The sequence below is a fragment of the Ambystoma mexicanum genome, chromosome 9 (assembly GCF_040938575.1).
Source record: "Ambystoma mexicanum isolate Mex_15411 chromosome 9, UKY_AmexF1_1, whole genome shotgun sequence".
Lineage (NCBI taxonomy): Eukaryota > Metazoa > Chordata > Amphibia > Caudata > Ambystomatidae > Ambystoma > Ambystoma mexicanum.
In genome coordinates this window covers 1,112,572,797-1,112,596,023 of record NC_090931.1, presented here as the reverse complement: position 1 = coordinate 1,112,596,023, position 23,227 = coordinate 1,112,572,797, and the positions used below count along the sequence as shown (strand labels likewise).

The window sequence follows — 23,227 nt, the reverse complement described above, 5'->3', positions numbered from 1 at the left end:
GTCGAGCTGTGTGTGTGTCTGTCTGTCTGCGCCACAGAAGGGCGTGGGGCTGTCTAGTCCAACTCCACATCAGTGGAAATGTGAAAATAGTAGTTGTCCCTAATTGTGTCATTAAGAGAGTGTACCAGTGTATTGTTCTCAAAGGAAAAGATGTATAATTCCCTAAATAGACCCATCCATTTGGGCTATTAGTTTTATCGGGTCACTTTAGTTAGAGATCCTCAGATGAGGGTCTATGAGACCACTAATCCTAATGGAGCAGCGTTACAAGGTAATAAGGGAAATGGAAAAAAAATTAACACAATTTCTTTTTGCATGAACCTGAAGTACAAAACACAATTTAATAATCATTGCAATATCATAAAATCAACAATCTTAAATATTTTAGGAGTGGTTATGACAATTAAACCAAAGTAATAATTGTAATGATGGTTCGGTTCCCCAGCACAAACCGTTTGTCTGGGAATACCATACTATACATAAATATAAACATACTCATGAGGCTTGAGTGGAAGACAAAGAAAAGACAACTCAAACTTGTTGTGCTTCATCTTATTTCTGAAGCTCTTATTCTCCAATATAATGTCTTATTTATCCTTTCTTGTTAGTTCGAGGAACCAGTATGAACCTAGAATGCATAGGCCCTTGGTTTTACAACTTTTCTTGAAATCTAGTGCAAAGTGAGTAGGAAAAAGTAGTTAAAAGAGGAAAAGAAGTGGTTGACGTTATTCTTTTGTGTCATCCTTTGCTCAATTAAGGTCATTTGTTTATCTTGAATAGGAGCCAAGTTCTAGAAACATTTTCTCCAAGGCCTTTCGTGGCATTGGAATGATTTGGGTCTTTTTTACTTTTGCCGAAACAAGTATTGCGTTGGGTAAATAAGTATTTTATCAGGGCCCGTTATTTGTTTTTATTTTTTTTATTTTTTTTTTAAACAAACCGTTTTCCATGGTCCCTAATTGGACAACTACGGGCTGTTTCGAACACAACAGATACTGACCGTTGGTGGGTTTAGACTTGCTTCCATTTCGAATTTTGGCTGCCATTTCTTCAGAACATCATTGGAGCCAAGAATCCCTCAAAGAAAAGCAGCCTGCTGTAGATCCGAAGAAGTGGCCTAGAACCTCTTACTGTGTCTAGCCCGGTTAAGCAGGGTTTGACTACCGGATCTCTGAAGACCCTGAGCGGTGCTGCAGGCCTTGGACTAGTGGGACCAACTAGTCTCAATGCCGTCTCAAAGATGCTGAACTGCCCGGTGGACTGACCAGCTCTCTCATGGGATACCTCGCCAGAAGCATCAATGTTCCACATTCAAGCCCAGAACTTTGGTGGTCGCCAGCTCGTGCCACAAGCTGCCTCTCCCAACATTAAGGGATCCGGTCCTGGAGCAGCTTCTGTGACCTCGACTGGAAGGATGCCCATCGTCAACTGCGTGCGGAGACCATCGCTGGAACTCACCTTTCTCCAACCTGTGTAGTGTCCTGAGAAGGTCTGTGTAAGGATGAGGCAGACAGCAGCTGGCTTGAAGGAACTTAAAATTGCCTTTATTCAGGTTCACAAGAAGAGAAAAATAAAATAAAAATGATTGTTCAAAATTCTTGAATAGAGTTCTTTCTTCTTCTGTGATAAGGATGAACCATGGAAAGGTGACACCTAGTCTTCATACGCCCAGAGCGTCTCAGGTGCAGTTCTCTCTCTCTCTTCCCCTGTGTTCTGCAAGAGAAGTGGAAAAACACACAGTGTCCTTCATCAGTTTCACCCTTACATAGGGGTTGGGGGCTGTGTGGACCGATCAGGGCTGCTCTGGCCTCCATTTCTATAAATTGACCCCTTTCTCTTTGCCCGTGGTTTGCCATGCAGCCTCTCCTGTCAACACTGGAGTTTTGCGGGGTACCTCTGTCTCCCTGCCAGACGATGCTATCAACGCTTCCGTAGCGTTGTACTTCCCACAGGCAGGTACCTATGATTGGGAAATGCGGACTCGGATATGTGTAACTTAGTGACGGCTTCTGTGGAAAAAAGCCGCGTGGCTCATGGCTGCAGGGGAGACGGGAATGTGCAAGAGACCGTGACCGCCTGCCCGACTCTTCCTCTGTGCGGAGCCTGCGGTCACATGTGAGGGCTTCCCGTTAGTTGTGTCCTCCTTATATAATGACCCGCTGTGAATGAAGTGATTGGGAAGGGTCTTTACTGTTCATTTCCAGTTCGGCTCCACGAGATAAGGGAGCGGGAACCGCCGGGCCGTCACTGCCTGTTCCCTCGGCTCCCAGCGCTGCTGGGTTCAGTCTGGGAAGGTGTTGCCGCTGTTCCCTCTCACGGTGGTTACCCAGCTGTATTTCCCCCCTCACGGGGGTGATTCCACCATTTCTCCCCTTCTTCCTGTTCCTCCCTTTCCTCCCGTTCACAGTCTGCATTGGTGTTTCTTGCATTTCTTCCTCGCCAATGGTTGCATCTTGAAACTGTACCCAACCGGAAGAATCCTCAACGCCCAACTCCTGGGCATCACTCACCAGAACCAACAGCAGAAGATTGAGTCCCAAGAAGATCTACGACATCTGGGAAAATCAGAGTCCATAAACATAGTGCCTTTGCCCCTCCGCTGTCCTCCATAGTATAACATTGGGAATAAGACACTTTACCTCCTACATCCCATTAACCTTTTGGTCATCTAACTTGTGTGGAGTAGCCTGTAATATTAGTAAACATTTACCTACCTTTAGAAGAATTGTTGAAGAGCTTTTGAACTAGAACAAACACAAGTGAACTGTAACTTACCTGCAGATACTCCCCTTCAGGAGAATTTCCTTTTGGCTCCTGTGACTTTTGGGCACAATGCCCCATTCTTCTTAGGTTTTTATACTGCTTAATTAACTTGTGACCTGGTTCCAAGGCATAAAATAAGCAGTGTTGCATATAAATTTGCTTTGTAATTATGTAAGTGTGCTAATTTAATTGACACTTCTGTAGCACAGTTATCGAGTTCTTCTCTCGCCCTCACAGCTCTTTCGACCCTCTTTTCTCCGTTTAGTGTATCTAAATCTCATAGTGTCAACTATATCACATTTTGTAAGGGAAGGGGCATCAAATGAACGAGTGAACACTTTTGAAAATAAACATGATCACTCAAACAAATACATTTGATGGAAAAGCACGTTCTGTGTACTGCTGGTTGCACACATCTGTGCTGATACCAAAACGTTTTGATCTCATCACCCTGTTGATTTATACCAGCTACCCCAAAAGGGAGAAACTAATATTCCACCTAGTTCTCCTCTCCGCCTGCCACTCAGTCTTACTTTCTTTCCCTTGCATAATAAACAAAGCTAACTAGATGCTTACAAAGTAGCAATCAATAGTTCCATCCAGTGTGAAAATCTAGAGACCTACTGCAATACCATAAACTGCAGTTAATCTCGAGAGCTCCCTTTTCTCAAAGATTCTATGTCAAGACAGGAGGTGAGCATTATATGTTTTTCTTTCTTTATTGCTGCAACCTCAACACTTCAAAACATTGAACATTTAAACTGGGCTTTTTTTTATAGTTTAGCTCCTTTAAACCGAGGAAAAATAAAAATCAAAGTTTAAAGTTCAAGAAAATCAAGTCTTTCCACAGGCACTACGAGCCCCATGATCCTCTGTGCTATGGTAACCCTGGGCTGCTCCTTTCCACCGATCATGAGCCTGTGTAGGGTATAAGAGACCTTAGCCCTAGGTCCCTTCCTCTTTCTTTATGCTGCCAAGTGATAAGTGACTTCTTATTTACCATCGACGGATTATGTAATTACACGAGTGCTTAGATAACGTGGAACTACATGAGTGAGATTAGTTTCCCAAGCGTAGGCTTTCTGAGCTTGAACGTGTGAAATTAATATTAAGCAGCAGGCGTTTCTTGAACTTAGTTCCATGGTACTGACTGAATGGGATTAGTTTCCCAAGCGTAAGCTTCCTGCCCTTGAACATGGTAAACAAATTTACACAGCGAGCGTTTCATAATTTCCGTGGCACACGCGCGCGCTAGCGAAATACCATCCAGTCACCTTCAGTATTTCTGTCCGATACACCGTAGAAAGCATTCAAAAGAGTCGGGTCGGAGCCTCAAGCGAACACACTGGTATTAGGCTCCCAGCCCCACTCTTCGAGTTTCCACAACTATTCCCTCATAACGCGCCGACGAAAGCAGCGCGCATTAGGACCCGGGGCAGCAGGAAGCTTCTTAGCTTCACGGCATCCCCCCAGGACTCCCTGAACGTTTGTGACATTATGAATCACTGCGGATTAATGCACAGTACCGAGGAGAAGAGCTTGGACAGTTTATAACTTTAAATTTGTTTTGGCTGTTAAACTGATTTCACAGCACCGAAGGCTCAGAGTGTTGTCATACAGCTTTTACTCTGGTGAGAACCACATTATTCTGCTGACAGTCTGGAAGTTGGCCTTGCCAACCAGAGACATCAATGGCTCATTAAGGCAGTCCCAGAGGGTCCCAATCCACAAACCCAGAGTGGAGTGAAGAGGAATGGGAGGAAGAACCCATGATACAAGAGACTGAGTTGTCCTTCAGTTTTAAAAAGGTGCTGGGAGACTCCCTGTCACAGCCAGTCTCGCAAGAGGTGCAACCAATAACTCAGAGGCTAGATATTCTAGAAGCATTGATGGCATAGCAAAGAGAGCAGCTAACCTCCAGAAAAAGACAGGCGCAGAGCCCTGGAGAAGAGACATCAGCAGGACACCCCCAAAGGAGGGGTTGAGCAGAAGGGGTGTAAAGCTCTGAAGACCCCAGGCAATGGAGAAAAGGTTGACACTGTTCCCCAAGGGAATGACGACCCTGTCGCCAGACTGAAGAAAGCCTTCCTCGCAAAAACGTCAAACATCATGTCAGAACCCCCCCCACCCCAGGGGTGAATAATTCAGGGGACAATGATGAGGGCTATTCCCCCGATGCCAAAGGGGGAGAAGAGGAAGACGCCCCCAAAGAGCCCATCGAAGAGAGCGCCGCGCCTGAGGAAGAAAATACAGGGGACATGTTTGCTCCTGAAGTCATTAGACACCCTAAATCTTCAGAATGGGTGCCATTGCATAGATTTGCACTGTACATGGCGCAGCATATTGGAAAGCCCATACACAGGGAGGTGCGCTCTCGGGTGAGGGCAGAATGCCTGCAGCCGGAGTTGCCTGGCAAGTTAGCGGAAACTCCAGACCTGGACACGAAGATGGTCACCTTCGTGACCAAAGCAGAAAGGGACATCAGGAAAGGTGTGGACCGAGCCAGGATAAGGTCCTAGACCTTGCGGGACACTTGGAAAAAATAATGGACTTGGCAGAGAAAGCTAAAGACACAGAAACACCGGTGGATGCCCAAGCTCTAGGTAACTGGGCACAGTGCGCAGTATGCCTTCTAGGCAATGCCAACTGCGCCCTCTCCCCGGAAAAGAGGAGAGGAGCGTTACTGAAGATAGAAGGAAAACTCATCGATTTGACTGCCTACGAGGCAGGAGAAGGCGCTAAGGGACTTCTGTTTGGAAAAGCAGTCGTAAAAGAAATGTTGCAATTTGTAGGGACTTACTCTGCATTGGAAAAGGCACAGGGCTCCATTATGATATTTGCGGGGCACGTTTTGTTCCGGGACCAGAACGCCACCAGGGTCGGTCGTCAGGTCGCTACATCTTCCAAAGCAGACGCAAAGGGCCGCAAGCCCAATATTGGGAAGGAAGGCAGCAAGACAGCTTCCCAGCCAGAGCAAGATTCCCAAGAGGTCGTAGAGGGAGAGGCGCCTACCGACAACCAAATGCCATTGGCGGCGAGTACAGCATGCAAGCAAGTAGGAGGGAGAACTCTCCGCTTTTTGAGCAAATGGCGAGCTTTATCCAGCGATGCATGGGTGCTCAAAGCAGTAGCAGGCCTCCGTTTAGAGTTTGTAGGCGACCCCATACAGAGGGTAGAACCTCACCCAATGCACATGCCACAAGAAGAGGTAGCACTACTGTAAAGCGAACTGTTAAAATTAGTAGACAAGAACGCGATAGAGCGAGACACGCAAGGGGGAGCCAGATTCCTCAGCAATATGTTCCTCATACACAGGGTGGAGAAAATAAGGCCAGTTATAAATCTAAAGGGTTTAAACAAATGGCTTGCATACAACCATTTCAAGATGGAGGGCATCCACCTGCTCCAAGACCTCCTACGCACAGGAGATTGGCTAGCATGGCTGGATCCCAAAGATGCGTACCTCACGAAAGCGACAGATATCTTTGCTTCCGGTGGAATCGGGAAATATGGCGCTTCACTTGTCTCCTGTTCAGCCTACCCTCTGCGCCTTGGGCCTTTACAAACTATTGAGACCCATAGCCACGGCCATAAGAGGGAGAGGAATACGAATTATCATTTACTTAGACGACATTCTGGTGCTGGGTCCAGACAAACACTCAGCAGGAATGTACGTTGGGTCTTTAATACATTGTCCTCGCTAGGCTTCTTCGTCAACCTAAACAAGTCTCTGATTCAACCAGTTCGGAGGATAGAATTCCTGAGATTCACAATAGATACCACAAAGGCGACTCTCGAACTCCCGGGACACAAGGTGAGAGCGATCAAAAAAAGAACTCACAGCACTCAGATTATTTCGCTTCGCAGTCTGGCCAAAATAGTGGGACTGCTCGCAGCCTCGATTCAGGCGATATTTCTCAGAACGCTCCATTACCGAGCTCTCCAGAGACTCAAGATCAGACACATGCAAGGTGGCGTAGGTTACCATCAACTAGTGACCCTCGATCACGAAGCGCTCATAGAGCTGCATTGGTGGCTGCAGAATCTGGAAGCCTGGAACGGCCAAGCGATTTTCAGTGACGTTCCAGACTTGGTTATAAGATTCAGACGCGAGCAGATCAGGCTGGGGAGCCAGATGCGACCAGAGACAGGAGGGAAATGGTCAGAAGAAGAATTGAGATTACACATAAACCGTCTCTAACTCCTAGCGTGCTCATTCACAGTACGTGCTTTCACAAAAGACAAAGTCAGATGTTGTGTCTTGCTCAAGATGGACAACATTTCTGCCGGACGCTATATAAACAAGCTAGGAGGAACCAAGTCCAAGAGGCTAGCGAAGGACTTCTGGCACTATTGCCTTAAACATCAGATTTCGGTAGCAGCAGAGTACCGACCAGGGACCCAGAACAGAGTGGCAGATTGGAATTCACGGTATCTTGTACACTCCAGCGATTGGAAGCTACATCCTCAGATATTCCAGCAATTACAGCAGATCGGGGTCCCCTAGACACCAATCTATTTGCATCCAGACTGAATGCGCAAACGTGCAGGTACTTCAGTTGGAGGATAGACCCGGGTGCAGTGGGTATGGACGCCTTCCTACAACCATGGAACGGGGCAGTGCACTATTCCTTCCCGCCATTAATCGTGCTCACGAGGGCTCTGGCGAAAGCATGCAGGGAAGAAGCGGAGCTTGTGATGATACTACCGTTCTGGAAGTCCCAGGCCTGGTTTTCAGTAGCGATGGAGGTTTCTTCGGATTTGCTGAGGATAGTCCCTCATCGGCCAGACCTTCTTTTCGACCCGACCGGCCAGCCTCACCCGTTGATAGAAGCGGGGACGCTACACTTGATCACCTGCAGGGTTTCAGGACGAGACGGTAGTTGCCAGGCTCCTGGGCGCCTTCCACCATTAGGAGCTATGGCACTGCATGGGACCGTTGGACCCAATGGTGCGCAGAACATGGTCTGGATCCCGTGTCAGCCCCTGTAATTCATGTCCTCAATTTTCTAGCGAATAGGTTTCAAGGCGGTTGCGCCTATAGAACACTAGGAGTTTACAGGTCAGCAGGACACAACATGGCAGAACAGGGTCTGCTAGGAGAACACCCAGGGGTTGTAAGTCTTCTCAAAAGGGATCAAGTTGAAGAGTCTGCCAGAACCCAAATACGGAGTGTTATGGGACGTCAGGGACGTTTTTCGCCTCTTCCTCCGATGACCAGAGAATGATAGCCTTCCTCGCTCTCAGGAAAGCTAGCAATGTTATGTTTAGCGGCATGTTGGACGTCAAAGCCCTAGAGATAGACAGGAAGATATTTTATCAGGAAGGGGTAGCCTTTAGCATAGCGAAGAGAACTAAAAGCGATTTGAGAATCGTTTCCTACCCTAATTCGCAGAAAATAAGAAAATACGCGTAGCACAATGCATTAAAGATTATGAAGAGACAACAGCTCATCTTAGACCGCAAGGCGTAACGCACTGCTTATTGCACGTAGAAAGCCCCATCACGCCATAGCCACAGCAACCATTGCTAGATGGGTGAGAGCTGATGTAGTGGGCTGGTATAGACTTATCCTTGTTTGGCGCGCATTCTTCTAGAGGAGCAATGGCTTCTAGAGCTTTTGCAGCAGGTGTCTCATTGCAAGATATAATGAAATCAGCGGACTGGTCTTCTGAATCTACCTTTAAGACATTTTATTTCAAACCTGTATCTGATATAACAAATAGGGTGGTAGCAAGCTTTGAACAAGCATAATGCTTGCCTCCTGTCTTAACATAGAATGAAGATTGCCCAGGCTTACAGCATAGGGTAGTCTTGATTCTATTAAAGACACAAAAGGCGAGCATTATATCCCATCCAGAATGGCAAAAGCCTTGACGTAACATGTAAACGTATACTGTGTAAAGGCTTTAGCACATTCCCACCCTCAAAGTATCTTCTCCATTCCTCACAGGAGACAACTAGAAGACAGCCTGATAAAAGTTGAAAGGCCGCAGAGTGGAAACAGATGCTTGCAGGTTGTCCCGTTGGAACAGAGAGACTTTGGCATCAGGAGATCGGTTGTGAGCTCTGCTCGTTGGACTAGCTCGCTTAAGAGCAAGTTAGACATTCAGACTGGAAGTTCATTGAACAGCAAAGAAAGACGAAGGGATCTAGGGCTAAGGGCTCTTATACCCCACACAGGCTCCTGATAGGTGGAAAGGAGGAGCCCAGTACTACCAGAGCCCAGAGGATCATGGGGCTCGTAGTGCCTGTGGAAAGATTGGATTTTCTTGAACTTTAAACTTTGGTTTTTATTTTTCCTCAGTTTGATGGAGCAAAACTATAAAAATGGCCAGTTTAAATGTTCAGTGTTTTGAAGTGCTGAGGTTGCAGCAATAAAGAAAGAAAATCATAATGCTCGCCTCTGTGTCTTTAATAGAATCAAGACTACCCCGCGCTGCAAGCCTGGGCAATCTTCATAATGATTGCATTATATATTCCCACCTGATGGAGAGCTGGCCAAACCGGACACCAGGAACTCACATCGTCCTTGGAGGCAATGCCCCAGGCTAATTAACCACTGGATTACAACCCCTTCGTCCGTCAGCCAAACCCCCTGCCCACCCACCTGCGCACCGCCAGGTCCTGGCAATAGTTATTTCCATTTACAGACATGTGTAATTACTTTTTAAGAGAAGCATGAATTCTGCAGATCCTGGTTCCATTAAAAACAAACAAAAAAGTATCCGCCCCAAAGATTTTGACAGAGTGCTAATAGCAATAAATACTGCGGGGAGCACATGGTTGGAATGTTGCGTTCGTGCCTACCTTGCTCAGACTTGAGAGCCATTACCAGCCCTGCCCTACATTGAAAGTGATATTTAACGCTACATTGAACACAGTTGATAACAATGAGAGGCCAGGGCAATCTTGTCCGCCTGAAGTTGACAGTTAACCTGCATGCCTAACACCACAATACATGCTTGGTCTCCAGAAATGGGATTTCCCTTTAACATTTTGAACTTTTAAATTTATGAAACCTCTGAATTTCTCCTTACAAATCAAATGATGGGGCAAGCATACAGTATACAGGGCACTGACCTGTGCAAAACCAACAGCACCCAGCTGTACAGAGACTTGAACTGAAAACTGTTCAGAAACTTTTTTCATATCTATTTGTGTTCATTCATGCAGCCAACCTTTACATGTTACAGACACTGATCTCACAAACTTCATTTACTTACAAAAATGCAGCATTATTGCTCATTTTAATGTCTTCAGTACAAATAACTTCTGGTGACATTAAAAATATCAGTTAACAATTGCTAATCATATGCGTTTGTTTGCTAATCAAGTACATTTGAATTGGCAAACACTGCTAATCAATTTTTGAAAACGTATTTATGCCTTGTGGTTTCATCATTTAATCTACTTACCTGCTTGGTGAATAAGTCACTTTATTTGAAATGTGGCGATATATATATATATATATATACACACATATATATATATACACACACATACACACATATATGACAATGCATTACTTACCGTAAAAGCATTTCTGATGGTTGTATCTGCTTAGATTCACATGCTGTGCATAGGTCCGACATCCAGTGGTCACTGCAGAGTATTGCATTTTGTTTTTCGTAGTCCAAAAGGGGACGTCGACAAGGCGTGTCTGTAACACTATCCCTATAGTGACGTGCGTTGTACCCACAATCCCTCACGCGTCGAGGTCCCTCTGTTTGTATTTTTTCTGCCCTGAGGGAGCCTTCTATACGTGAGTGAGTACAGAAAAGAGAGAGATGTAGAAAGATGTCTATGTTCCTTCCATCCGAGCGGGGAGGAAGGGTGGGCGCATGTGAATCTAAGCAGATACAACAATTAGAAATGCTTTTACGGTAAGTAATGCAATGTCTTCTGATGTTTGTTAATCTGCTTTGAATCACATGCTGTGCATAGACTAGCGAGCAGTACCCGGAGTTGGCGGTGGGTTATGAGAAGGAACAGTAGAGAAAAGATGTCTTAATACTGCCTGTCCCACCTGGGAGTCAGATCTAGAGTGTGCATCTAGACAGTAGTGTTTTGTAAAGGTGTGCACAGAACTCCAGGTAGCCGCTTTGCAGATGGACTCAAGGGGAACATTTGCAATGAAAACTATGGAAGCCCCAGTGCCTCGAGTAGAATGTGCTCTTGGCTTGAAGGGTAGTTCTCTCTTAGCAAGAGTGTAACAGAGAGTGATGCATTGAACAATCCATCTAGCTATAGTGGACTTTGAGACTGCATCTTCTTCTATTCCTGCTGCCACCGAGACAAAGAACTGATTAGTCTTTCTCAGTGGCCTGGTTCTTTCCATGTAGAACATGGCAGCTCTGCATACATCCAGTGTATGCAGACTTTTTTTCTCCCAAGTTGGAAGGGTTTTGAAAGAACGTTGGTAGTTCTATTGACTGGTTTACATGGAATTTCGAGATGAATTTCGGTGCAAACCTTGGGTGTGTGTGTAGAACCACCTTATCTTTGTGAACTGTTACGAAGGGGTCTAAAACAGAAAGCCTGTAGTTCACTTACTCTCCTAATGGAGGTGATAGCTATTAGGAAAGCAGTCTTAAGAGTGAGGTCTTTAAGAGTTGCCTTGTGCATGGGTTCAAATGGCGAGCCCATGAGTCTGGAAAGTACCACATTTAAGTCCCATCCGGGAGATGGGTTAGCTATCGGAGGGTGTATTCTCTTTACCCCCTCCATGAAGGCCTTGATAACTGGTATCTTCCAACACGACACTTGAAGTTGGGAAGTGGTGTATGCAGAAAGTGCCGCCAGGTGGACTTTAATGGAATTGAACACTAGACCTGAATCCAGTAAATGGGTCAAGTGCAGAACAATGTGTGTGGGAGAGCAGTCAACCGGGTTTATGCTCTTACCGCTACACCAGATGACAAATCTTCTCCACTTGCTAGAATAGCAGTGGCGAGTATTAGATTTTCTGGCTTCCCTGAGGATGTCCATTCATCTCTGCGGAAGTTGTAGATGTCCAAATTCTATGATCTCAGGAGCCAGGCTGCTAAGTTCATGGTCTGAGGGCATGGATGCAGTGTCCTGCCCTTGTCCTGTGACAGCATGTTGTACGGGCAGGGAAGTTTCACTGGGGGAGATAGGGACATCTCCATCAAGTGAGCGAACCATGGCTGCCGGGCCCACATTGGGGCCACTAGTATCATGGTAACTTGTTCCTGGTGCATCTTGTGCACAACTTTGTTGAGAAGGGGAGTCGGGGGAAAGGCGTAAACAAATTTCCCTGACCATTGAATCGACAGACCGTTCCCCTTGGACTGGTTCTGGGGGTACCTGGAGGCGTAACTTTGGCATTGTGAGTTCTCCAGAGTTGCGAACAGGTCTATTTCCGGGAATCCCCATTGCGTGAAGACGTCTAAGACGATGTCTTCGTGCAATCGTCATTCATACTATTCGGGTAGGGGGAAGTCTCTGCGGAGTTCGTCTGCTAGCAGATTGAGTTCCCCTGGTACGTGTTGTGACAGTTCGAACATGTTGTGTCTGGGAGCCCACTTCCATATATTCTGGGACAGCTTGGACAGTCCTGGAGAGTGGGTGCACCCCTGCTTGTTGATGTAGTACATGGCTGTGGTGCTGTCTGTAAGGACCATCACTGTCTTCCCTTGTAGGAGTTCCTGGAAGGCTTTTAGTGCTTTGAACACCGCCAGTAGCTCCAGAAGGTTTATGTGCTTGAATGCTACGCTCGGAGTCCACACTCCGTGAGCAGTCTGATGGGATAGGTGAGCCCCCCATCCTGTGAGGGATGCGTCCGTGGTTAGAGTGGCCTCCACCGCGGGTGTGGCAAAGGGTTTTCCTATTATCAGGTTTTCCTTTGTCCACCACCGTAGCGAGAGAACCAAGGCCTGCGAGACCACCACTAGATCGTCCCATTGTCCGCTGGACTGACACCACTGGCTGTTGAGCCACTCTTCAATTGGGCGCAGGCGCGCGTGTGGTACCAAATAAATACACAACGCCATCATTCCTAGCAAGCGCATCGCTTTGCGCACCGTCACCTCGACCTGCCACATATTGGGGGATCTGAAACAGCATGTTTTGGACCCTCTAGTTGGAGGGGAAGACGAGGCCATCCTTTGTTCGAATTAGAGCCCCTAGGAATTGTTTGACTTGGCGGGGGTCTAAGCTGGACTTCTTCTCGTTGATGGAGAAGCCCAGTTGGAACAAAAGGTCTGCAGTCTTTTGGGTGTTTGAGAAGCATGTCTCGTAAGAATCCCCTGTTATGAGCCAGTCGTCGAGGTAAGGGTATACTGGGATGGATAACCTGCGCAGGTGGGCTGCTGCCACTGCCAGTACTTTCGTGAATACCCTTGGTGCAGATGCTATGCCGAAGGGTAGCACTCTGAACTGGTAGTGTTTGCCCTCTATCATGAACCTGAGGTATTGTCTGTGCGCTGGCAACATTAAAATATGAAAGTATGCATCTTTCATGTCCAGTGTTGTCATGTAATCTCCCTGTGATAGCAGTGGGATCACTTCCTGTAAGGTCACAATACGAAACTTTTGGGGTTTGACAAACTTGTTCGCTGGGCGCAGATCTAATACAGGGCGCATGGTTAGATCCTTTTTGGGTACAAGGAAGTACACTGAATAAATACCTTCCATTACCTGAGATAGAGGCACAACCTCAATGGCTCCTTTTTCCAGCAGTTGGTCCACTTCTTGGAGAAGGATGGCAAGGTGTTCTGTGTCATGCAGCGTCCCCTCGGGGGTCTGTATGTTGGGGAACTGTTGAACTCTATACAGTAGCCACGGGCTACGGTGGAAAGTACCCAGCGGTCTGATGTTATTCCCTCCCATGCTGGAAGAAAGGATGTTAACCGGCCCCCGACCGGCGTTGCATGGGAGGGGACGCGAATCTTCACGTCATTTGGTGGTGTTGGTGGCTTGGGAGCCTCTGGGTGTGGAACCCCGGTCTCTTCCTTTGCCACGGCGTTGACCCCTCTGATTGTACTGGCCGCTATTACCCTGGTAGTTGCTGGCAGAATACTGTTGTTGTTGTTGGTTTTGTTGCCGGTGTTGTCCATGAAAAAAGCGCTTATTACCAAATCCCCGCCTGTTAGGGAGTTTTGAAATTTGGTCTAAGGTCTTTATTGTGTCAAATTCTTTCTTCGCGTTCTCCAGCGCATCATCCACTGCTCTCCCAAAGAGGTTGGACTCCTCTATGGGTTTATTAATAAGGGACGCTTGTGTTTCCGCCTTAAATCCGGAATTGCGAAGCCAGACGTGACGCTTCAGTAAAATTCCTTGTACCAAAGTGCGGCCAGCCGTCTCTGCTGCATCGAGGGTATTCTTGACGATGCTTTGATTGACCAGAGAGCCCTCGTTAACTGGAGCCACCAAACGAATCCTTAGGGGTTCAGGAACTTCTTCGATGTCCTGTTTGAGCTTAGCCCATTGAGCATCGGCGTAGCTTGCCAATAGGGTATCATTATTGGCGATTCTGGTAGAGAATGCTGCAGAGGTGGTGATTCTCTTGGCTAGGGCATACAGCTTCTTCCCCTCTTTATCTGGGGTGCCTCGCTGGTAGATAGTGGGACTCCTGCCCTTTTCCTGGTGTTGGTCACTACCAGGGAGTCTGGGATCGAGTGACCCTTAATATATAATGGGTCTGATTGAGAGGGAGAGAACAGTTTCTCAATCCTCGGATTGACACCTCTCACCAATGCAGGAGTGGAAAGAGAAGGTGTAATACGTCTCTTAACTGAGGCGAGGATGGGTATAATTTGGCTAGTGGGGGTTTTTTCCTTGATAATCCTCTCCACAAAATCGGTGTCTGGGGTGACTTCCCCAGTTTCAATTTCGAAATGTGCTGCTGCCTTCTTCAGCAGTGCATTGAAGGTGGGTTGATCAACAGGCGAAGGGTTCCTGACTGGTGTAGTTTCAGTAGACCGGATGACTATACTGCTACTGCCTGTGTCTGTCGACCTAGCCGGTGACTGCCAGGGATTTGGGTCGCCCTCGCCTGTGTCCTCCTGGAATCCCTCCTCACATAGGTTAGTTTCCTTGTGAAAACCTTCCTCTTCTTGTTGGTCTTCCACATAGGTGAACTCATCTTCCTCCTGGAAGAAGGTGTCTTCCTCAGTGGGATTGAGAGAGTATATGTCCTCCTGTATGGGGTTATAAAACTTCTGGTATTTAGCCCTTGGACTCTCCAGGGGTGCCTCCCTTGGTCTCTTGGGTGTCCTGTCTTCTGGGATGGACATGAACCCGTCTAGTTTATCCATACAGTTCTGGAACCTTTCAAAGGTCCACTGAGGTCGGCCAGGACAGTCTGGGAATGAAAAAGGAGTTTCTTCCTCCTGTAATTGTCTGGTTCTGTCCCATAACGTCGAAGAAAGAGAGCCTTAGCCTTCTGAGTAGCCTTCTCGCTGGCTAGGGCCTTCTGTCGGCATCGGAAATCGGCCTGATCTGTTTTCCGGCGCTTTCAGCGTATCTTTGGCCTTGTGCGCGGTTTTCGGCGTCTCACTCGCCGTACGTCTCTGGCCGTCCTTAGATGCCATGCGCGCGAGGCTTTCGGCGATCATTCTCTCTTCCGAGGGATCGGTCGCCGTTGCGCTATGTAACGTCGAGCCTTTGCTCGTCGAGTCCTTGTTGGCAACGTGAGCGCTCTTGCGATGCGCGTCGCCGGAGGTTTTGGTGTTAGCGCCCTTATTTTTAGAATGCCCAGTCGCCTGTCGCGGAAGCGGTGGCGGGGAGGGCTGACGACCCTTACGGTCGGCGGAAGACGCCGGTGGGCCCGGCGTCCCCGTTGGCGCTAAGGCTGCCTTCGTCTTCGACGAAGGCATGCCGGGGGGGTATGTGCTTTGGTGTTTTTCCGTGTGCGTCCTTGTCGCCGGGGTGTTCATCCCCATAAACTGGGCATGAGCCGGGCTTGTCGGGGCCGGGGACGGACGACGAGGAGCGTGAACGCTCCTTTGAGAGGTCTACAGCCTCCGTTACTGGGGCCGTGTAGTCACTGTCCTCGTCACACTCGGCGGCGGCGGGCGAGGAGTCAGGCCTAGACATGGCGTAGGCCGCCCACCTTTTGACCCTGCAGTCTTTTAGAGTTTTGGGCTTTAGTAATTTACAGGCCGCACAGCCGTCCTCCTGGTGATCGAGGGGTAAGCAACGGTTGCACCGTTTGTGCTTATCCTTCCAGGTATATTTACCCTTGCAAAGTGGGAAAAACCTAAATGGCGTCCTCTCCATAGCTGAGGGCAACAAGTGTGACTACGACCTCGAAAGAGAGGGAAGGGAAAGAGAAAGGCATTCTTAAAGAGAAGAAAGAAAGACCACAAAACCCCACTCTCCCTACTGTGTATGGCCGGCGAGGCCTGGCCACGTGTTCGGCAGCGCCGAAGGATCCCCTCCGCTCGTCCTTCCGTCGAAGATCTTGCTCGGCGGAGAAACAGCTCTGCGCCGAGGGAGGGTTCTACGTTATTGATATTAATAACAAACGACCAAAGGTCGAAGAAACTATTTGGCAATGTCTCTCGAGGAGCTACGCATAAAGGCGACCAGTAGCTGGGCGGAAAAAAACAATCTGAGGGACCTCGACGCGTGAGGGATTGTGGGTACAACGCACGTCACTATAGGGATAGTGTTACAGACACGCCTTGTCGACGTCCCCTTTTCGACTACGAAAAACAAAATGCAATACTCCGCAGTGACCACTGGATGTCGGACCTATGCACAGCATGTGATTCTAAGCAGATTAACAAACATCAGAAATATATATACATATATATATATATATATATATATCAGTGTATTGTGCGATCATACTACGTGTTGGATCAATTTTTTAGTGTGTTCAGAAGGCCTATAATAAATACCTGTATGTTTCATACTTACTGTCTAAACTGGATTTTTGTGCGCCATACTGTGTGTACTCATTCAGGGCCCCTGACGCCACTCGCACCCTCCTGAGAATAATCTGCTCATCCACGTACTTTAATGGGGTTTTGGCAAACCTCTCAAAGTTCCATGTTCACTATGACTAAAAATCTGTAAAATCTTGAAATCCATTTTACCAGTCACTTCGATCCGTTATTCTACACCCACCCATTGTTTAAAAAAACTATTACAACACGCAATTAAACTCAATATTTGAATAGAATTGCTCTGGCACAGAAGTATGGGATGTTATTGCAGTTAAACAGGCATTTGTTCTTAGGAGCAATTAAGCATACTTCCGAAAAACAAAGCACAGTTACAATTATCAGGCAAATTAGTAAAAACATTTAGGACAGTTCATTTCCAGTAATATTTTATGGATAATATACCTTTTGCTATTTCCTCATCTTCTTTGCTTTTGACAGGCAAAACCCCATTCTTTGAAGCATTTGATACAGTCTGAAAAAATGTTATGAAAGGGATAACAGCATATTACAAATCCATTCTTCTAAATGCTGAAAGTTATCAGTAATGTTTAGTTCAATGTTGATAATTATACGAAATATAGTAGTTTCTTTTCCACATCACATGCATGAGACAAAAAGTCAAAAGCACTTTAACAATTCAATACCAAACTTCGCTACAAAATTGTAATATTCTCTAAAGACATAATGCAAGGAATTGCGTGGAGCTGCGTTTTGAGAAGTTGAAGAAAAAAGTCAACATCAAGATTTATTATACAGTAAGCATGGAGAATGTAACCCTTACATTTGCATTCAAAAGTATATCTATCATCAAAGACAAATACTGGACTGTTTAATTGAAGTGAAGGAATGTTGTTTGAATCTGAATTGTATTGCACATGCGGGAGACAGTGTTTGTTTGAATGAAATAGATTTGTTTTATCAACATTTAGTGATTCAGCATCGTTGTGAATACTTAACGTTGAAAGGGGAGTGTGTGGCTAGAAGACATGGAAATGACACAAAGCAATGTAGTACATGGAGTACAAATGATTGAGAGGAATGCAGGGGAGCAGCATTAATGTGCAATTTTTGAATGTGCAATCTATGGAGTGTGAAATTGGCTGTTTTGTTTTGAGAAGGACAGAAATGGAGGCAGGAGTCATGCATTAAGCATGCATGATTTGACAGGCGTGCTTAGACAGACGCACTGATAGAGTGATACACTAGAACTAATACACTGAGAAACTAGCATTGATGTCTTTTGAGAGACATGGGGAGTTTAGAACTAGCTATGTGCAGCAGTGCACAATCGAGAAATGCTTACCTGCGAACCCTACTGAGAAATTATTCTGCCCTGACAGTGGTATTTCTGGAACCAAGTGATGTCAATTGAGCACTTCTGTGCACCTGTGTCCACTAGAAAAGTGTGCTCCCTATTCCCAACTTTCATTTCTACGTAGGGCCTTTTCTGGTCTAGGGAAATAGATACTGGTTCCAACCCCCGTCTTGGGCTGTCCTAGTTGAAGAATATATCATCAGATGCAAAGTCACCAGAGTCGTATGCATTGAACTGAGTATCAAAAACGTTTCCTTCTCCTGCACTATTCTGTTGCTGTTGGTTTTGGTTCTGATTCTGGTACTGGTTTTGATTCCCCTGGTTATTCTGATTTTGTGGCACTCTTGAGTTTCTATTCTGTCCTGGTGTTCCCGGGCGACCTCTATTCTGCCTTCACGGGGCATTCCCATTCCTATTCTGTAAATGTGGACTGTGCTCACCAATTACCTTCTTCTCTACAATATGCACATTGATTCAGTTAAATTGGACCTCCGTGCATGTTGGAAAAATTCCCTCTCGTTTGTGCATTCCCTCCGCCCCTGTTATTATTCGCTACCTGCTGCATTAATACCCATGTTTTTAAATGGACCCTGTCCCTTGTTTCTTTATCCTTTTCTGCATTTACTCTATTCTCATAGTATTGGGCCATGTGTAATACTTCACTCTGATTTTGCCTGCCATGCGTTTTCAGATGTCTTAATTAAATTTTGGATTTTCGTTAACAACCCTCTCACATACTTAACAACCTCTTCTCGGGTTCAGTACATAAATCTTGGCCACTGTAATCTGCAAATACTTCTTCGAATCGATTGAAATAGTCTGTAGCCAGTTCATCTTTACCTTGCACATATGCAGTTAATTTAACCCAGACATTTCTTTTTTCAGGTATTAACATTTTTAATTTCTGAACTTTTTGCGCTGGTAATGCTAACAGGACCAGCGGCGGCTTCTTGCCAGCTTTTCTGTCTGCATCTGCTTTGATCAAATGTTCCCATGTACCACCCAAAATATCAACGTCATCTACATTTCTAATTTGTTTCCATATGTCTATCGGGAGAATCACAGGAAATAATAGATCAATATCACTCCTTGTGAAAATAGACGATTTTAAATAGCACTCAATCTCATTATAAAATCCCGCCGGATTCTTCCTTAAATCAGGGATTGTTTGTTTTATATTATTAACCTCCCATCTGGAAAAAGGGACATGTACGAACTGTGCTGTATAATGGGCTTCTATTACGCTCAGCGGATTTCCATCAGCGGCAGCAATCTCTACTTTCGGTACAAATGTGGGGGGCACTTCTCTCATGGGCAATTGCAAACTAGGCGTTTCCTCATCAGGGTTGTTTATTAAGCAATAAAGCTAAATCGAGGGAGAGGGCAGACCTTCCAGTTTCAAGTAAAAATGCTCTTTTGTCTTTTAAATCGGGGGGCAAAGGGGGCGCAACATAAATTCTTTCTTAAACACCCGTCTTGCAAATACTCAACCATCACCTGCAATACCTTTCTCTGCATCTCTAGGGTATACTGATCAAACGTCAGTGGAGTAATGGCAGCATCCGTAATCCATCTAATCACCTCTCGCGTTCACATTTTCATCTCTTCACTAACAGGTTTTAACGGCGGAAATAAACGCTGCTGGACATATGGCACCACCTGTTTCCATCTCTTCATGCAATTGATCAAGCTCACTTTTAAACTCAAATAGTCGGCCTACATGTTCTTGTACTTCCGCCGCACTATCCCTCATACGAGAAAAAAACATTTAGATCCCGCAACTTCTGCGTTGCCAATATACCAGTCCATTTTTTCCATTTATCTATAAGATACTCCCCCATACATTCTAACAATACCTGTTCCTCACTAAGCTTCTTATAGTCATACATGGAACTCTGCACGGATCCCTCATCATTACCTTCAATATATGTTTCTGCCCATTCTTTCAGCTGTTCTTTTCTCTCCCTGCTAACCGTACTACGAGTTCCTCTAGTGTTTCCTTTCAGCGCAGGCCCCTCCTCTGTACAACTGCCGCCTACAGCGGCGGCTAATTCACACACCGTCGGTGGTGGAGGAAGTGGTATCACGTGCACAGGGGGAGATGGTGCAGACAGAATAACAGGAGTGGGGGGTGGCAACTGAGGTGGAGGAGCAATGGGTATAGGTGCCATAGGATCAACATTACTTTGAGGACGTTCTTTTCTTTGTTCGTTCAAAATTTTGTTTTTTAGTTCATGCGATGTGTGCAGATCTTGTTGTGGATATATTTTTTGTATGCCTAATAAAGATTGCCCATGCGACTAGCGCAGGAAGTCTTGATTCTATTAAAGACACGGAGGCGAGCATTATGCTTAACTTCTTTAATTATTGCTAACCACAGCTTTTTAAATATTTCTTTTGTTTCAATGTATGTTTTTTTTTTATAAACAGAAAAAATGAAACATCATAGCCTTAACGCAGCTAAACTACATCCCCCATGAGGCTCCTCAATATGGTAGTCCAATAGCCTCTCTCTCACTGTCCAATCAGGCAATCCCTTCTACTATAAGTCACTGCCTCTCTGGGTCCCTTCCTCTTCTTTTGCAGCTCACTTTTAGTGAACGAATGGCTAAAATCCAACTGCCTCTCGTATAATCCAACTGAGTCTGTCCTTTCTATTCTTGGTAGGATCTCCGTATTCTAACTCCGCAGCTCTGCTGCTTTCGTACACTCTAATCTCGGTGATTCTTTTGCGCCTCTCCTATGCAAAAAGAAAAATGTGCACGTTAGGGAGGGGAATGCGATTTATCACATGTTATAATCAAGCATTTACATAGATTTGCTGCGACATGTCTTACAGTTCATATCATGCCCCTTAGAGCCGTATTCCCTTAGGGTGGGATAATGCTCGCCTCCGTGTCTTTAATAGAATCAAAACTTCCTGCGCTAGTCGCACGGGCAATCTTTATTCTATGACAAGACCGGAGGTGAGCATTCTGCTTGTTCAAAGCTTTCAACAACAGCAGCTGCTATGTTAGATACTGATTTGAAGTAAAATGTCTTAAATATTGAATCGCTCCACCAGTCTGCTGCTTTCATGATCTCTTGCAGCAGAACTCCGACTGCAAAAGCTTGTGAAGCCATGGCACACCTGGTAGAGTGCGCTCCAAATTTAGACATGTCTATACCTGCCAACTCCATCACTTCCTTCACCCATCTAGCAATAGTAGCTGACGTAACTGCTTTGTATGGTTTAATACGCGCTATAAGTAACTGGGTAACCCCCTTCGGTCTAACTGCTGCTGTCGCTGCTTCATAACATTTTATACAATTCGCCACACACAATTTCTCGTTATTCGGCCGGTATGGGTATGAGATCACTTTAGACTTGGTCTTTGTACGCTGCGCTATGGTAAAGGCTATCCCTTCCGGGTAATACATCTTCCTGTCTATCTCTAGGGCTTTAACGTCTGAAACTCTTCTACAGGACACTAAGCAAAGGAGTGTAGCTAGCTTGCCTGAAAGCTGTTTATCTGACAAAGTTGTTACTCGCCCATTGCTCGAACAGGTGTATGACTTTTTGGACATCCCATAACGATGAGTACTTGGGCATAGGAGGATTGCTCATCTTTACACCCTTTAGCAATCGGGACACCGCTGGGTGTTCCCCTACTGGTGTGCTCCGTCCACTAGCTTGTGTCCAGAAGAGATCGCTGACCTATATACTCCTATAGTCCTGAACGCCCTCCCTGTAGACGGGAGGCTGGCTAGGAAATTCACCACTTGGACTACAGGTGCTGAAATTGGAGATATACTCCTCCCCCTGCACCATAAGTCCCAGTAAACACTTTTACTGCGAAAGACCCCGCTAGTAAATCTAGGCAATTGATATGTAGATCCAATTCTTCTTTTGACCATTTCCCGCCTGTTTCTATGACGCCGCATCGCGCTCCCCAGCCGGACCTGCTGGCGTCTGACTCTATAACTAACCCTGGTACGTCTCCGAAGATGGCCAAGCCGTTCCAGGCTTCCATATTGTGGAGCCACCAGGTGAGTTCTGATCTGCTTTCTTCGTCTAGGGGGAACTAGTCGATGGTATCTCCAGCCTTTCCTTAGGTACTTGATCTTCAGCCTCTGAAGAGCTCGATAATGTAACGGGCCGGGAAATATTGCTTGTATGGATGCTGCTAACAGACCTACTATCCTGGCTAGATAACGAAGAGAGATCAGAGGTTTCCTGAGTGCTGCTCTCAGATCTTTCTTTATAGCTCTCATTTTTTGAGTTGGTAACTCCAAGGTAGCTTTCTTTGTATCTATAGTGAAACCCAAGAACTCTAGCCGCTTGGTGGGCGTAAGCTCCGATTTGTCTTTGTTCACTAGGAAACCTAGGCTGGAAATTAGCTCTATCACCCATTGAATCTGCTTCTGTAAGCGATCTTTGTTTTTGGCAATAAATAGGATGTCGTCCAGTTAGACTATCATCCGACACCCTTGTTCCCGAAGTGCTGTCGCGATGGGCCTCATAAGCTTGGTGAACGCCCATGGTGCTGACGCTAAACCGAACGGTAGGCATCTGAATTGCCAGAGTTCGTATCTCCACCTGAATCTTAGAAAAGGTCGACAGTGGGGTGCTATGGGAACTGTGAGGTAAGCGTCTTTCAGATCTAGGCGCGCGCGAGCCAGTCCCCCTTTCTGAGTAAGTCTCCTAGCAGATGGATTCCCTCCATCTTGAAGTGCTTGTACACTAACCAGCTGTTGAGTTCTTTCAGATTGATTACTGGACGAACTTTGTCCTTGCGACGGACTAGGAACATATTGCTCAGGAAGGATTGGCCACTCCCTGTAGCCCTCTCTAACGCGTTTTTCCGCGCCTGATCCTGGATCACTGCGTCTAATAAATCTTCTTCGCCCGTGTCATTTGAATTCTGTGCGGGGGGTGATCTTGCACCCAATGGCATAGGAACTCTAGAATGAAGCCCTGTACGGTCTGAATAACCCATGCATCTGACGATAGATCGCGCCAGTTGTGCAAAAAAAGCATTGTCCTGCCCCCACAGGATAGGTTGCTGCGCGTTCTCTCACCTGAGTTACTGTTCTGTTGACGGTAATATCCGTGTCCCCGACGTACCCGAGAACCTCGTCCTCTGTTCGGGAAAAAGGCGTCTTGTTGTCGGGTCTCCCAATACTGGGCTCTGGGGCCTTGTGCGCTTCTGTTATTGAATCGGCCGGTCGAGCGGCCTCTATATCGACC

The 23,227-nt window shown here is 46.3% G+C and overlaps 1 protein-coding gene across 2 annotated transcripts in view; it reads right to left on the bottom strand.

Moving 5' to 3' along the window:
* Positions 1-23,227, bottom strand: part of STAM2 (signal transducing adaptor molecule 2) — a 1,208,123-nt gene that overhangs the window by 818,194 nt on the left and 366,702 nt on the right. For both annotated transcript variants that reach the window (XM_069616449.1, XM_069616450.1), the window contains exon 6: positions 17,085-17,154. In XM_069616449.1, coding sequence (XP_069472550.1) covers positions 17,085-17,154 — 70 coding nt within the window. The remainder of the gene's footprint in view (positions 1-17,084; positions 17,155-23,227) is intronic.